General features: G+C 37.6%; 1 protein-coding gene across 1 annotated transcript; it reads left to right on the top strand.

Annotated features, from left to right (window-relative positions):
* Positions 1-4,270: 4,270 nt before the first annotated feature.
* LOC136677090 (condensin complex subunit 2-like) lies at positions 4,271-17,330 on the top strand. Its single transcript, XM_066654495.1, has 18 exons — positions 4,271-4,433; positions 5,035-5,256; positions 5,860-5,950; positions 6,051-6,140; positions 6,731-6,848; positions 7,255-7,400; positions 8,495-8,684; positions 8,773-8,852; positions 8,950-9,155; positions 9,829-9,974; positions 10,098-10,204; positions 11,533-11,652; positions 12,019-12,126; positions 12,677-12,811; positions 13,135-13,245; positions 13,541-13,617; positions 15,221-15,296; positions 16,900-17,330. Exons 2-18 carry the CDS (start codon positions 5,045-5,047, stop codon positions 16,957-16,959), a joined length of 2,073 nt encoding a protein of 690 aa, XP_066510592.1. The 5' UTR covers positions 4,271-4,433; positions 5,035-5,044; the 3' UTR covers positions 16,960-17,330.
* Positions 17,331-17,585: the final 255 nt, after the last annotated feature.

Raw genomic sequence — 17,585 nt, 5'->3', positions numbered from 1 at the left:
GAATTGTTGGTGATATTAGGTTATATACATAGGTGATATAATGTGTTTGTGGCACTGTGATGAGGTGAAGGCCTGCCTCATCACTAAATCTGTAACACGAAGTAAACCATGTCTTAAAAATGTATATGTTTTAAAAGTGTTAACCTGTTTCTGCTTGTCCTTCAGGTAGCGTGGTTAGAGGAGGAGAGGTCCATCCAACTTCCTTTTTTTTAGAAGACGAAGGCCCCTCGGTTGACTAGAAGAAGGTGGGGTAGGTGATCTAATATGGTACCTGTAGAGGAAAGAAGGGAACAGTTGGAATGAGATTGAGTATACTTACCGGTAAGATTAAATATATGTCGTACGTATGTTTATTTTTAGGAATTAGATCTTAGGTATGAGGATAATGGAAATTAGTTTTAATGAGGTACTACCTGAATGTGGGGAATGGGTTGGCTCAAGTTAATTAGGGGGCGGGGCCAAAACCTATAAAGGGGAGAGAAGAAGAGTCATTAGGGAGAGCTGGAAAGAGCTGTCCTAGAGGGCTAGGCAAACCTTAATTTACTGATTGCTGTGAAGTCAGTGTGTGGTACTCTAAAAAAATAGGCCTATTATTTTCTTTTTGTATGATCCTTTTTACTTATTTTTCTTTTGTTATTTTTGTGTTTGAAGTAAATAAAATAAAGTTAAGCGCTTGGGATGAAAATAATTTTGGAGTTTGGAGTGATCCTTGATTGGCGGACCCAGTTTCCTGTCCTTCCAAACAGTCCCGTGGGAACGGTTCTTTCACTACATAACAGGCACATTAGTATATGGGAGGGGGAAAACTTTTCAAGTGGTGACCATGGCAGCCATTTTGAAGTCTACCATTTTGGATCCAACTTTTGTTTTTTCAATGGGAAGAGGGTCATGTGACACATCAAACTTATTGGGAATTTCACAAGAAAAACAATGGTGTGCTTGGTTTTAACTTATTTTATTCTTTATTCTTTCATGAGTTATTTAGAAGTTTCTCTTTGCTTACAGCCATTGACATGTCAAGAGGTCAACATGTGAGGAGCGGATAGAAATTGTGTTGATGTCTGGTGAACACAGTAACCGGGTTATTGCAGCAGATTTCAATGCAAGACACCCTATGAGACCACCCGTCTCCCATGCTACAGTTAGCAAACTGCTCGCCAAGTTTCGTGAAACTGGTTCAGTGTTGGATTTGCCAAAATGTGGACGTATGAAAACTGTCACTAATGAAGAAACATCAGTGGCTGTCCTAGCTTCATTCAGCAAGAGCCCACAGCGTAGCACTCGCCGCATGTCACTGGAGAGTGGCATCAGTCGAACATCCCTTCAACGGATATTAGCAACTCATAAATGGCACCCTTACAAACTCCAGCTGCTGCAGCATCTCAACGAGGATGACCCAGATCAGCACACTGAATTTGCAGAATGGGCAAAACAATAATTGGAACAGGACCCTCAGTTTACACAGAAGATTTTGTTCAGTGATGAGGCAAACTTTTATGTGAATGGTGAAGTTAACAAACAAAACCACTGCTATCGGTCTGACACTAACTCACATTGGATAGATCCCTCCAAGACTATTGGAACAAAAAAATTGATGGTATGGTGTGGTATATGAGGTACAAAGATAGTGTGGGCATTCTTCATCAATGGAAACCTCAAGGCCACTGGATATGCGAAATTGCTACATGATGATGTGTTTCCCTCTTTATGCACTGAAGCTGGCACATTCCCTGAGTTTTTCCAGCAAGATGGTGCACCACCACGTTATGGTTGTCAGGTCCGAGCATTCCTAGATGAACAGTTTCCTGAAAAGTGGATTGGTCATCGTGGGCCAGTTGAATGCCCCCAAGGTCTCCCGATCTGACCCCCTTAGACTTTTATCTTTGGGATCATCTGAAGGCAATTGTCTATGCTGTGAAGATAAGAGATGTGCAGCATCTGAAACTACGGATACTGGAAGCCTGTGCTAGCATTTCTCCTGTGGTAATGCTATCAGTGTGTGAAGAGTGGGAGAAGAGGGTTGCATTGTCAATCCAACACAATGGGCAGCACTTTGATAAGTGGTCAGAAACTTGTAAATGACTCATGAAAGAATAAAGTTACATTAAAACCAAGCACACCATTTTTTTTTCTTGTGAAATTCCCAATAGGTTTGATGTGTCACATCACCCTCTTCACCACCCATCTTGAAAGGTTTCCCTCTCCCATATACTAATGTGCCACAAACAGGAAGTTAATATCACCAACCATTCCCATTTTATTAAGGTGTATATACCTCACAATATAAATGGCCCACCCTGGAGAATTATTGGTCTGGAATGGAAAAAGAACCAAAGGGCGCACATGTTTCTGTGATAAGACTAGGTGGTGCTTGGAGGTCTTGGTTTCATTATGGGTGGTACTTGGTCTAAAAAGTTTGAGAACCACTGGTCTAGACCAGTTACTAGGCATAAGTTGTAGGAACCTCTTGTCGTACAGTCATAAAGTTGTGTTGCTCTTGTATCTTAATGTATTTTAATTGTGCAGTACCATTTAAGAAATGACCTTTTAAGCCACTCAGCCAATTATTGTGAGGTATTTCAAAGGTGCATATGATTAAATTCTAAAATGATATGGACAGCTGTTTCTTGACAATGTCCTCATTCTTTATACTACACACTTAAAAATTGTCCGTTTACAAGGGTTCATTGGTAAAGAAAAGGGTTCTGAATCCTGAACAACTGAATAACTTTTGGCATGATTAAAGTGTTCTTCAGATTGATGGAGAATGTGCTGTATATCATTCCATACAGCACCTTTTAGAAAAGAGTTCTCCTTATGTTATGATGTCAAGCTTGTAACAATAGATGAACGGTCTTTGGTGCCATATAGAACCCTTTTCAAAAATGTGCTATATAGAACCTTCATACACATTCTTCAACAATCTGAAGAACCCTTTTATAATGCAAAAATGTAACTGTTCAGGGTTCTATAAACAACCATTTTCTTTACTAAAGAACCCTTGCAGTGTAATTTTCATTTATATTTACTTTCTTAGTCATATTTTTATATATACTTTATTTGTTTTAATTATTTTCAAACATCTGATTTTCTTCCTTTTCATGTAAGCATCATATGACCATTTAACATTCACATTTTTTTTAGCTATGACTATTTTTGCAAGTGCCTCTCAGTTTTTAGAACTCAGGATATTTAAGCTAAAACAACTCTCCATTTCATAACAGAGCAAAGTTTTTCACCATTTGCCAAAACTGCATCCACATGTACAAGAGAACTGTTATCTTCTGCAGATACTAATTTATGCATTGTCAAGAACTGAACGACCTAGAAACGATCATTCTTTAAAATGAACGTTCTCATGTTTGTTGTGCAGTTATACGTGCTCTTACATTTATTTTCTCTGGCCAGGGAATCTGGGTGTGGGGCTATTGGTCGGTTACCCACATACATGAATATTAATTACCGTGTCTGTTGTGTAGCTGACTTTAATTTAACTGTTTGCGAATGTCCATTAATATGTCAAAGAAAAGCAAAAACTATCTGATTGAAACCATTCTCAAGCCTTTGGAAAGACATTGGGGCTTTATGGGAATTGTAGCATGAGTAATTCCTTATTCTACAAATTCTGTTTTATATTTATCATGGAAATGAGCGGCCATCAAAGCATTTCACTACTAATATATATATATATATATATTTATTTATTTAGCTTAAATATTCTGAGTTCTAAAATCTGAGAGGCACTTGCAAAAATAGTCCTAGCATTATATTAAAAAAAATGTGAATGTTAAATGGAGTAATTTGATGCTTACATGAAAAGGAAGAAAATCAGATGTTTGAAAATAATTAGAATTATATATATATCTTAATGCACTTTGATTAGTTTTGGTTTGTGATGCTGCTTCTGATTTTCCCATTTTACTTGTCTATGGATCACAAGCTGTATGCCTGTGTGAAATCATCCTTAATAAGTGGATAAATCTTTTGAAATATAATATAGCCTAAGGTAGAAGAATGCATAATCTGCTTCTAGCTAGTCTCAGCCACAGACACTCGCCCACAAGTTTACTTCTAGTTTACTGAGATACAAAAATAGAATAGCTTCTTAGTAGCTCATAACACTTATCTGAGAACAGATTTAAAATCATCTTTTTGTTGTCTTGTATGAACTTCATTTTGAGACTCTGATTCCAGATCAGTGTGTTTTCTGTGCTATCAAGTCATATGAAATACGTGATGACGCCACCGCCGACGTATGACGCACAGAAACCGTTCGGCGCTAATTTTCAAATGGGAGCCTAGATCAGTGAGAAGACGTGACGAGAAGTACTGTTTTTTTTAATCAGACTTTTAATACTTTTACTTAACTTCTACTCCCTATCTTGGGGGTTTTCAAGAAGCAGATCTTCGTAGAATTCTACTTGGGTCATTGGGTGAGTTTTACGGGAACTAAATGACCGCTTTGTGTGATTTTGTAGCGGCTAGTGAGGGCTGCAGCTGGGCTCTGCCTCAATGTGCGCTGTTGTGGTTGAGCTAGGGCACTCAGCACCCGGAGTTCTACGCCCTTGCTAGACGGCCTAAGTAGAACGGCAGGGCGTATATTGGAGCACTCTTGTAAGATTATGTTACGTTTGCCTGTAATTTATTTACTGAAAATTAAAAAGTGGCTCAAAACATGTTCAGCTTAAACATACATTATACGTCATGCATGTTCATACACCAAAGTACATTTTACCATTTAATATGAGAGCTAACTTGGAAAGATGAATGTTAGGGTATTTCTAGCTTACGTTATGTTTAAAAGTTAGCTGACTTTAGGTCAATAGAAGTAGATTGTAGAAGTAGATTGCTACTAAGAAATAAGAGCATAAGAAATTATCAAAGAAAGAAAAGCAAATAGTTGTTTTCAACCCAAGAAGTGGAAAGCGATGTTAATTAGGCCAATAACAGTATAGTCTGTATAATTCTATGGAATAAAGGTGTTTAATGTGGCAGGTTCCCCTGATACTAAGTCTACCCCTCTGTCTCTTTCAGGTCTGAGAGTATGAGTGCGGTGAACACACCTACGTCAAAGCCCAGGCAGTGGTCTTCCCCGGCCCTCGGACAAAAAACTGTCCTCTCTGCCCACAGTACTCCACTTTTGGGATCTATCCAGGGAAATGACGATGAAAAGGAGAAACGGCAGAGACGCAGGTCTAAAGTCATCGACCTTCACGGAGTGGCTGATTCCCCCTTCAGTGAAGCTGCGCCACACAGGTGTGTACCAGTGTCTGGAATATACGGTTAGGAATGCCCAATGATGTCAGAAAATAAATATTGGCATCATACAGATCTTTAGATCTGTCTAGTATTTCTACATAATATTTCTAAGATTGGTTGATGTATTTAATTTAATATGAAAAAGCAGAGTATTTCGTTGACCATGGGTTCTGTATAATTTTTTCTACAAATAAGTTTAACTTTTCCATGTAATGCTTGTCCTAATGGCTCTATAGTGTACATTTTTATATGTATGGACATACGCATAAAACTAATGAAGTTTATTGTGAGGAACTGTTGTTACTTTGTAAGAGGGGGGGAAAACTACATTTTCAATTTATTTCACCAAACAAAATGTTATTGCAAATTTGAGGAAACAAACTCACAGCAGCAACAAACAGCATTTTCAATTCAAAACAGATGGAAAATAAGCCATCTACACTGAGAACTGTACTATCTAATAGACATACATAAAACCACAGAATGCAGGTCTTAAAAGTAGCTACTGTAGCATAGTTAACTGTGCTGTGTTGTATTTTGTTTAATAATGACTACATGAAATGTATTTATATCGTTCTCCACATCTTTCTGGCTTTACAGTGCCACAGGAACCCCAGCTGCTGTTCCTAAATTATCGTCTGCTCAGATCTCCGAACATTACTCTACCTGCATCAAGCTCTCCACTGAAAATGTATGTCAACCTGGAATGTTTAGTCCAGCTATACACCGTGGCAGGTGTCTATAGTTATACATTTCTAACATTTATTCAATCTTGAATCATGTCTCTACAGAAAATCACCACAAAAAATGCCTTTGGTCTTCACCTCATTGATTATATGGCTGATATTCTAAAGCAAAAAGACTCTGAGCTCAACTTCAAGGTAGTTTCTGAATTTGTTTTGCGCATACACCATACTCGTATACTGCTCAGTGTTTGCCTTTTAGACAGGTCTTTGCATTTCATAATTTTCTCAGATAGGGAGGTTTTATTTTATAGCATTTAGACATCTACTTGTTTATTTAAATATAATGTGTGCTCATACAAAGTCATTTATTCTGCTACACATTTAGTTACTGTGTCCTGTGTTTTTGGGCTGAACGAATTGAGATGTAGTTGCAGAATGTAGATGTAGATGCAGAAACAGCATTTTGAAAAATTGCTCTTTTCAAACTGCAAGTGCTGCAATTTTAATTCTAGGCTACTTTACCAAGAACAATATCATACATTTTAAATGAATGAAAAAGTTTATATATCACACTTGGAGCAATCAGATGCAACCAAGCACTGTCCTGTAACTGTTTCAGTAACTAAATTACACTGTCAATCTATATCATGGGCATTCACAGTTAATGCCAGACCTTGGTTATGAAAACAGACCTGAATATCAATTATTATAAAATAACGTCAGTTTAATTCATAATATTGCACAATATATTTCCCCCAAATCATTCAGCTTTATTGTATGTTCAGGTGGCTGCAGGAACTCTGGATGCCAGCACTAAAATTTACGCTGTGAGAGTAGATGCTGTTCATGCTGATGCCTACAGAGTACTCGGAGGACTGGGCTCTGAGACCAAACCAAAAGAAGGCGAGTATGCTGTTGGATACTCGGTTAATAAAGCTGCTCTCTCAATCTCAGCTTTGTCCCTCAAGGACCACTTTCTTCCACATTTTAGTGTTTTCTCTGATCCTTTTATTTGCTGTAAACCTTGGGCAACATTATTTACAGAAAAAAAATTATACAGGGTGTAAATTCACTACAAAGGCAGCGGCACATGATGTAACCTTGTGTAATACAGCGCAGATCATTAATGTTGGGAATAACATGCAGAGACTTGGTGTGCATTTAATATATATATATATATATATATATATATATATATATATATATATATATATATATATATATGATCAAATACTTGATTTTGTTGTTGTTTTGTGGCCTGTTCTGTTTAAGTTTACTTATACAGTTTATTTTACTTGAATGCTTGTAGGTCAGGAAGTCGAAGAGACAGAGTCTGTGGAGAATGATCAGAGTGAGCAGGCCACCAAGCAGCCCACAAAGAAAAGACCCCCGAAGAAGACGGTGGAGCAGAATCTGTGCAACATCAACCTGTCAGAGTCAGAGATGAAATGTGAGGTAAAAGCTTTGGGATTTTTTTTTTTTTTTCCTCAGTACACCAATGCTCTTTCCTCTGGATGGATACAGCAAAGTAATTTTAGCATTTTGTTTCAATGTTGTAAGCAAATCTCCCAAAAATGTGTATATATTTATAATGTGAAGCTACAATTTGTAATTGTGGGGAATTACCGTTCTTTCTGGTTTGTTTATATTCAGATGTTCAGCTTCTTTTAAAGTGGAACAGTATGTTTGTGTGTGTGGGGGGGGTGCAACTGTTTGTACATGGCTGAAGTTTGCAATTGCTGTGTCATGAGCAGGGAGAGAGGAAGCCTAGCATGTCTAACAGAGCCAATATATTTATTTTAATGATTTACTTACACTAAGGTTTCCTAAACACATTAGACCAGTTTCCAGTGTGTAAACAGACTGGAGAGCTAGCAAATGGTGAGGAAACATCTTCTGAATTTTATAAAAAGTGTTTTTTGATTTCAGTTGTAGACATTGCCTTTAAAGCAAGACAGATCCTTATTTTTTAGGGCTGTGTGGATATGTTAAACCCTTTTTTTATATAAATACATTTGGGGTCACTTTCATATGAGGTCCATGCAACATGAATGTGAACTGTCAGATTGGCTTTTGTGTTTTTGCCTGTACACATGCCTGCAGTGCTGTTTTCATCAGTACTTGGGTGTACAAACTGGCATTTAAGGATTTACATGTTGTTCTACACAGGGCTTAGGGGTGGAGCTGAATTGAATCAATGTGCACGTGCTGTTCGAGATACAGATCCGTCCACATTACACACACATACAGGTCACTTCCATTTATGAATGTGTCCAATCTGAGCAAAATATCAGAATATGAGCCTTGTAATGTGAACAAATCTTTAGTAGTTATTTAAAACACATCTACATGTATTTTGTAAAATGTATGGAATTATCTATTGATATTAACATTTAAAACCTTGAATAATGCTTTTCCAAATTTCTATTTGTCCTTTTGCCATTGTCATATTCAAGTACAAAAAGGGCAGCTGCTAGTGGCACAAGTATGTATTTATAAAGCAGTAATATGACCTAATGACATTTATTTTAACTTCACTGCATTTTCAGGTGGACCCCATGTTCCAGCGTATGGCTTCGTCTTTTGATGAGAACAGCACAGCTGGAGTGTTTCTGTCTGTGTTGTTTAGTGAGGACAGTAGCTGCGAGCTGCGTTTCCCATCACACATGACCCTGCTTAAGTCCCGGTCTTCCAGCTCACCCACACCTGTCCAGAACACAACTGTCTCACCCTTCATAGGTTAGTCCAATCTGTGTTTAGTCCAGGCTACACATGTGTAATGGAAAATAGGAAAACATTAATTTCTTATTTTGTATTTCACTCCCAGCTAGCCTCAAATCTCTGGAGGGAAAATCTATCTGCCCATCTCTGGAGGACTTTTCCTTCACTCAGTGGACACCAGACCAGGTTAACACAGGCTTTAAATGAGATTTTCTCTTGCTGAATTTGATAAATGCTTTTAACTTATCTGTTTTTTTTTGTTGTTGACTGGTGATCTCTGCAGAGCACCAATCTGAACCATTTGCTGGAGAAGATGAAGCATGGTGAACATGCTTTTGACATCAACGCTGACATTGAACCTGATGTGGATGAGGCTCCAGACCCTGGAGATCATTTTTATGCAGATGGAGACGATGAGGGACAAGGAGACTATGGGGATGAGATTAATGAGCACAAAGACTCCTGTGCTCGGAAGAGCCCAGAGAGACGGTGATGACCTTTTGACTTTTTTTTTTTAATACTCTTTCAAGTGATAGTTTGGTAGTTGCCCCAAATGTAGTCAGTCTGTAAAGATGTTTGGGCATCTTTTGTTTTGCAGTATAGCTATAAGTGTAATGACAGCCTAGTCAGTTTTTAAGGGAATGGATAACCTTTCATTACTTGTAAAGTCAGGCTTCAGGATAGCACTTGCCACTGATCATGAGCCTATTTTCAACATACCAAATGCTAATTGGTAACCAGATGTGTTACGTCTCCCATCATTGGGCTGTGGAGCAGTGTAACTGTGTGCTCTGGAGTGATGGCTTTCCACCCAACGCTTTTGGGAACCAGAACTAATCATCAAACGTTAATACCTGACCTACCATGGTTCAGTATCAGATGTATTAGGTTTTCAGAAGAGCAGAGCTTATTGCTCGGCAACAAGTAAACAAACTCTATATTAACGCCTTTGATTTCAAACAAAACACTTCTGCACTCTCACTTTTAACTTTTTTAAATTCTTTATTTTGAGGTACAATCACATCTTCACCTTTAACCATCTTCAGGATCCATTTTGTCTCATAATACTATTGTTACATTTATAAAACAAACAAACAATTACAGTGAGGACAGTCAACTCACTTTTAACGTTTTGTCTGATTGTGATGGTAATTGTGAACAGGGGAGTTATACCAATAGGAGAGGCAGATATCACCACCATGTGCCTTCAGCTGTCAGATAAACCCAGAGAATATTCCTACTTCAGCCCCCGTACCATGGCCTCATGGGTTGGCCCTGGCTACTGGCTCTTCAAACCATCACACAAACGTGAGTTAAATACTGATTCTGATTCTAAATATCAGTGAAAAACAATACATTTTTCGGCGAAATTGGGTTTTGTTTACTCCCTTGATGAGAAATCGTTGTAAAAGTATTTTCTTTCTGTTGCAGAGGATCACAAGTTAGAGAAGGAACCTAAAAAGAGGGCGCCAAAAAACCCCCTGGTCATAGACTTCACCAAAGATATCAACTTTCACAATTACTTCCGTACAACCAAAGTAAGATCACACTCACTGACTGGAAAGAAAATTGCTTACTCTAAGTGTTTATTAATAATTATTCTACATAAATAATTTGCATTTGGAACAAAATCTCAACATCAATTTACATAGAATTAGCTGGATGTGTGGGTGTGGGTGTGGGTGTGTGTGTGTGTGTATGAAAACTTATCTGGACAGGATTAAATTTCCATGGGGTCCTGGGGTAATTCTTTCTCATGTGGGGGACCTCTGTAGTTTTATATCTGACTGAATCGAAAATTTCTGTGCACCCCCCACCCCCCTCCAACATCCTCAAAAAAAAACTACTCTCACAATTATCTCCTGTTTTCAAAATGGAGATCACACGGCCTGATAAAGGAGTGAATGCAATGGCAGGTTTGGGTATATAGCGTTATTTCAAAATTTTTGGAATACAATTTGTACTAGAACCTCGCTCGTGTTCATGTGAAAAAATATAATTCGGCAGCAAGAAACTCACATGTCCTCTAGTTTTTCATTGCCTTATCACAGAGAAGGTGTGTAAAGTTTTTATTATAGACAGCCATCTGAAAAAGGAATCCGATTGATTTTGTTTTTTACTCGTTTATTTATTTGGTAATTGACCCATTTACTTATGTTTACTCCAATCTTTCTGCCTACATAATTGAACACAAGACCCTAAACAATACTTACACAATCAATGTAAATGGGTGGAGATAAAAAGCTGCAAACTAAACAGATGTGTTTGTGAAAACAATACATTCAAAATGGGAAATAATTTTTGCAACATTTTAAAATATTGACATTTTATACTTGAGAGGGGATAGTACATTTTTAGATTTTAATTTTACGTAGTACATCCACTTCTCGTGTCCGCGTTGGGTTCCTCCCACTGTCCAAAAACACACGTTGGTAGGTAGATTGGCTACTCAAAAGTATCCGTAAGTGTGAATGTGTGAGTGAATATTTGAGTGTTGCCCTGTATAGGACTGATGTATTCTCACCTTGTGCCCAGTGATTCCTGGTAGGCACTGGACCCACCGTGACCCTGAATAGGATAAGGGATTACAGACAATAACTGAATGAATATTTCATCCAAAAAGGAACTATGGCCTTTTTTTAAAGCACTACAGTGAGCAGGCTTTGACAAATGTATCACTTTATTGCAGTAATTGAAAAAAGTGTTTAGTCACTGTAATGGGAATCCAGGGTGTCAGCAAGTCACAAATCTGTTTAATGCTGACAGAATATCCCATCCCCCTCCTTCTCGCCCCCTCTTCTCCCTGCTATTTTACAGAAGGTTTTTAAAATCAGATTATAAATTACACACCATTTGTTGTTTACAGGCTGCAACCACATTCAGTAAATCAGCTTTGAACAGCAGCAATAAGAAGACCACTCTGCCAGCAGACTTCCAGTATCCCCTCAGTAATCTGTCACAGCTCAGCCTCAAACCCTCCAGCACGGTAATCCATTTAAATGTTACATTACCCAAAACTGGTTTTTGATGTTCCTTAAAACAGCAGTCTGTTGTTTGTTTTTTTTGTCCAGTGATATTTCATGTTATAACAGTTGATATACTGACATCCAGTGGCCGAGATGTGTCATAAACTACTATACTAACTGTACTAAACTTATTTTTTTAATATGACCACACCCTGCTGTTTGGAGCATACAATTTATGGCATGCCACATACGTTTACACATATGGACATTTTTATATCATTTAATGTTAAAATAAGTGAACTTTAATGAAACCATTACTAATACCTTGAACACTATACATCTTGTGATTTTTATTTATTCCTTATTTTTATGCTTTTGTATGGTAGCTAAGTGCAGAAGGAAAGAAAAGGTTATCAGGTGAACTCTCAGAGGAAATTGGAGATTACAACTACGACAATGCCAACGACACTGCAAATTTCTGCCCAGGACTACAGGTGAACTCACTTTACCGTCCTTTAGAACAATGCTTCCCATTATTCGCTGCTGAGGGTTTTTCTCCACACACCTGAGCTGAGTAATCTGTGCCCGTCTGAAACTGAATAAAATGTGGAGTGGCTCAGGGGCTTTGAAGACTGGATTTGAAAACACTTTTCTGGCAGATCAGTGTATCCACTGCCACAAAATGGTTATAGTGCTCTTTAAATGAGTCACCGCCATATCACCACTTTGCCTTCTAGCTTTTAAATGTTGTCTATGTGAATGATTGCATTGAGCCATATTGCCCTCTGCAATTTTAGTATATTACAACCTGTCAAAGTCTGAGTCTGCACGGATTATGTGAACATCAAAAGTCATTATAGAACCTTCTTCCCGGTGTCTTCCAGGTGTTAGTGCACCAGAACCAAATTTAGCTCCACAACCTCTGGTTTGTTCTTAATGGCAGAACTGTATGTGTGAATAATGTAAAAATAGTGAATGCATATTTGTTTTCGGTTAAGAAACTCTCCTCCCCATCCCTTTTATGAATATGTATGTGCCGTTTAGGATGGAGACAGCTATGATGATGATGGTGAAGGTTTTGCTGGATCCAACGACTCTCAGCCTGTGAACCCCTTGACTTTTGACCCAGAAGGTATCACTACATATGGAGATGACTGCCTGGTGCCGGAACCCCACAAGGTATATACCCCACAAATAACAAACATTAAAAGGAAGAACAATGTTAGATTTCCCTTTTGGTTGTGTGTGTACACAACCCACTGGGGTTGGATTCCTATAAGAATAATGTATCATCCCTTTCTAGAAAAATGGCAAAGTATTATTATGTTTGGATGCAAGTACTGAAAATGCAAATAAACTGAGTGTTTTTACAAAATGTAAAAAATAAGGCTGTGTCCACTCTAGATAACTTATAGAAAAACAGATGCATAGAAAGTGACAATATGTTGACTGTAGAGAATATTGCATTTGCAATGCTGTTACATGTAGTTTACCCCTCCTAGGTCAATGTCATTGAGATTAACTACGCCAAGACTGCAAAGAAGATGGACATGAAGAGACTAAAGACCAGCATGTGGAGCCTTCTGACTAACAGCCCAGAAAAAACAGCTCCAGTATGATTTTCTTTCTTTTTTTTTTTAATTGTGCATAGAACATAAAAATAAGCAATAATGGTACACATTAACTTGCATGTTGTTTTGTCATATTCCAACACACTGCATGGCTCTGCATTTCTTTGTAGTTATGAAAACTAAGTATATACATTCCAACCAGAGGTCAGTATGTTTGCAGCCAAATCTCTCCTATAGAGAAATATGCAAAGGCACAGTGTACCCGTACCAGAAATACTATTTGTCTGTAATTAAGTATGCTTTAAGTCCCATTTACATGTATAATCTCTTTTTAAAGGAGGTGGAAAGTGAAACATCCACAGAAGTCTCAGGAGAGAAGTCTTTTAGCCAGTCCACCAGGACACTATTAAAACGGTACTGTAAAACAACCTTTTATTCATTCATTGTATTAGATGGAATTAGCAAAAGCCTGTTTTCAAAAGGCCACAGAGAACTAAAGTCCATATTTTCTTTTTAAGTAGGTTAATCTTGTGCTTGTGGGCAAACAGTACCCATGGGAATGTAACTTACAGGACATTCTTTTACATATATTCTACAGTAAAGATGTTTTTTGCCAGGGTTATCCCCTTTGATACAGACTGGGCAGTCCTAAGCAGTGCTTACATAAGCAGTATTCTCAAAAATCACAAACCTTACATTTGCTCCTCTGTCATCGGTCTGTATACCAAAACGAATGGCTGTATAGCCAGTGATAACATGAATGAGGGCATTGGTGTTTTAAAGATGTTAACATAGAAGCAGAATAATGCATAGACAGAGAGTAGGGGTGGGTGACATGGCCCTAAAATAATATCACGATATTTCAGGGTATTTTGACTTTTTTGTTTGTTTGTTTGTTTGTTTTTAGCAAAAAAATGTAAATGAAAAAATATTTTTTGTAAAAAACAAAAAAAAAAAGTCATAATATACCTGTTATCATGATATTGTTGGTTTTTGTCTTTTGTTTTAAAATGATGATGATATTATCGGGAACTACATTATCTGGCACAGCCCTAGTTTAGAGACTGTCACTAGTTTCAATGTTACACACACGACAAACTTGCTGAAGTGGTACAGGTCTAAAATCACTATCTGTAATAATCACATTACCAATTTTGTATAATAATAACGACTTTGGTTCTTTCTTGCCATTTTTCTTGTCAGAGCTGTCATGTCGGATTTGGCACAGGCTTAAAAAAAAACGGGGGGCTGATCTCTACTGTATTACAGTGAATGGAAGGAGAGCGACATTTGAATTAAGCACAATTGCATGGCACAGAAAGCTGTGCCTGTACAAGCCTCCTTATTATTTTGCTGTCAAATTTGATAGCATAGCAGAGATTCTTGATGTCTCACACAGTAGAAAGCAAAGCCAGATACATATCCACAAACCATCCAGACCACTTGCAGTTGGTGTTTCTGCTACTCTATGTTTTCATGTAGTTAGGCTTGGGCAATTATGGGGAAAAGTGTATGATTATCATGATATAAAATATTATTGTTTTAAAAGAAAATCTTTGAAAATTTTTGCTGGGCTCAGCAATGCAGAAACTGTACTATGTATGTTTTGGAGGAGGGTAGTATCACTTTAAAGACACTATTTACATGTAGTATTGTATGCAGCTCTGTACAGTCGGAGGAAGGCTATTAAAAAAAACTGTCTGTTAGTCATTGTCCAGGTGGTTAGTCCATGAATTCTGGTGAACCTGTTTGAATTGAACCATTTGATCTCATGGAGAACTCATTTTTGGCACAACTGAGACCTGAGGTTTCTTCTCTGCAGTAGTGTGCAGCAAGTCACTCTACCCTTACCAGACAACACCTGTAGGGAGCTCATCCATCTTTTAGCTCAGGAATTCAGCACAGCATCAGAAAGTTACCTAGCTTCCAGATCAATCAACTATACATGAACCATGCACAAAGCTGAATGATATATAAAAAACTTAATAATATATTCCTCCTTTTTCCTCTTCCCAAGGCTGCCCACCACCATGGCCAATAACCTGTCTGTGCCATTGGCCTTTGTTGCCCTCCTTCATCTGGCCAATGAGAAGGTGAGCCCAACTTTAGCTTTGGTTTAACATCTTAGAGGCAAATATTTAAATTATGGAAAGAACATTTTTTCATTAAAAACTTGCACAATGGTAATTTTAAAAGAATATGTATCTCCAAATGACAAAAAAAAAACAAGATCAACAAGATGTTGTGTTTAAGATCAAATTCTATGGGTCCAGTTCTTAAAAACAAGGCAACAAACTAGGCAAGCCTGGTTTTGCCATACTGCCATTAGCCATATAGCCATTGTCACAGAGGTGATTCTGGCAATTCACAAGCATGAAAACCCAAAATGTATACCTTGTCATTGCAAGGTCTGGAGAAGCTTTGGTGATTCATATCAGTGTCGTTTACATGTGGTTTTTATTATGCGATTGTGTTGCACAGAAAATATGGAGGGCAGGACTAATAAATGCAGAAATGAATAAAGGAGCACAAAAATTTGTTAATATTTAACACTAGCATCAGTGTTTTTCATCATCGTTTTATTTGATTACAGTTACTTATTTATTCAATGTAACAGTTTAAAGCATGTGAAGTTTAAGGTGGGTGTGTGCAGCTATATGGAGTTTTATAAACACACTAATGCCACAAAATGTCTTCCCACCACTGCCCTTTATAATATTTGAGGCATGTGTAAATGTTGCAGAGTTCTGAGTCATCCCGCTGAGCTTGTGAACAGTGGAGTATTATAACTAATTCCGAGCCAAACACAGCCCCAGAAACACATACAAACGGAGCATGTTCCTGTTTTATTTCCTATTATTTATATGAAACTTGATAAATAACCTTGTCCAGCTTCAATGTGTGATAACGCTGTGTGTGAGGCTCTGAGCTCTTTCTTGAGTTACTGAACATTGACACACCCACAGACGAAGCCACGGTTCACGCTGAAGAGCCTACTGTTCTTTGGTTCCAGCTGGGAACAATATTTTTCTGGTTCGCGAACCAGTTAATGTCCGTGGAAACGAGCCAAATGGTTCTAAATATAGTTTACGAACCTCACTGGTGGAAAAGTGCTATGTGGAATATGGCTGAACTAACATCAGATGATGTAGTAGCGCCACCTTGTGAAATATGACTGAACTAACAGCCAAATGTGAAATAACTTTCCTACTTGCGCATGCGCATTTCAAAATTAGGAGTCCGCGAAAATGCCTATTCTACACAAAAATATAAATGTAAAAAGCAAGAGAAAAGAGGCCAGTGGGCTGCTATTAATTTTTAGTACAAGTGTCAGTTGAGATTTTCTGCAGTACAGGCTTATTAATTTGTTTTTCACATTACTCATTGTTTTTTGGAAATTCTGCTGATTTTTCTGCTTAATTCAGTTGATCACATAAAAAAAGTGAAGAAACATTTTAATTTTCACTGCATTTCATTGATTTATAACACCCTCCCCAGCCAGAGTTAGCTCATTTAGCCAGCTAAGCTTCAGCAAAGTCGAGGCTAGAGCATGGACTTGCAGACCATAGATAGGAGCTGAGGGGTACTGTTAAGTCTATAACTGAGCTAACAAGTTTAACAGGGTATTTCTGCCTTAGAAACCTAACACATTGAAAATGACCATTCATCCTAAATTTTCTGTTCTCTCACCAACAGAACCTGGAACTTTGCAAAGTGGATGACATGTCAGATATCCTCATCAAACAAGGCCACTGAAAACATGCCACTTTTTTACTTTTTCTGCTTTTAGAAATAATTTTACTTTACTATTTTTATATTTTATAAAATGAAATGTACATGTAAAGCCAACTGTTTTGTACTCTTAAATACCTTTTCCCTTCTCTGTAAAGTTGTACTGAAGTCTTGTCTTTTAATACACTTGAGAACTAGGATTGTAAAATAAAAACTCAAGGATCTGAGTATCATGATAAAATGCAAATATATGACTCATGCTTTCTTTCAAGCTCGGACTCAAAAGAAGTAAAACGACAGGGATGGACAATGTATGAAATGTGAATATGAAACAAATTCATCAATACTTTTTGTTTAGTCTTCAGGGATAAAAGTTTGGGGTCGGGGGGTTAGGGTTATATATATATATATGCAGTCTTATTAATTTAAATGTTTGAAGCTTTTCCTTTTATGTGTACTTTCAAGCGGATCATTAAAACTCTTCAGACTTTAAACTGTGCAGAATATTAATTGTGTGAAGGAATGCATTTCCATACAGCACTTAAAGCCCTCATCACTGAGAGAGAGAGAGAGAGAGAGAGATCAGGGAATCAAGCTTCACTCCCTTCTGATCTGAACTAATCCACAGCCATTTGCATCCATCCTTTCTC

This window comes from Hoplias malabaricus, chromosome X2 (assembly GCF_029633855.1).
Source record: "Hoplias malabaricus isolate fHopMal1 chromosome X2, fHopMal1.hap1, whole genome shotgun sequence".
NCBI classification, from domain to species: Eukaryota; Metazoa; Chordata; class Actinopteri; order Characiformes; family Erythrinidae; genus Hoplias; species Hoplias malabaricus.
Note: the sequence above shows the minus strand (reverse complement) of the source record. Positions and strands in the feature narration are given on the sequence as shown.

Coding starts and splice junctions, on each gene's coding strand:
- LOC136677090 (XM_066654495.1), top strand. CDS start 5,045: ATGAGTGCGGTGAACACACCTACGTCAAAGCCCAGGCAGTGGTCTTCC. Junction 6,849..7,254: donor TGAGACCAAACCAAAAGAAG/GCGAGTATGCTG, acceptor GAATGCTTGTAG/GTCAGGAAGTCGAAGAGACA. Junction 15,297..16,899: donor TTCATCTGGCCAATGAGAAG/GTGAGCCCAACT, acceptor TCTCACCAACAG/AACCTGGAACTTTGCAAAGT.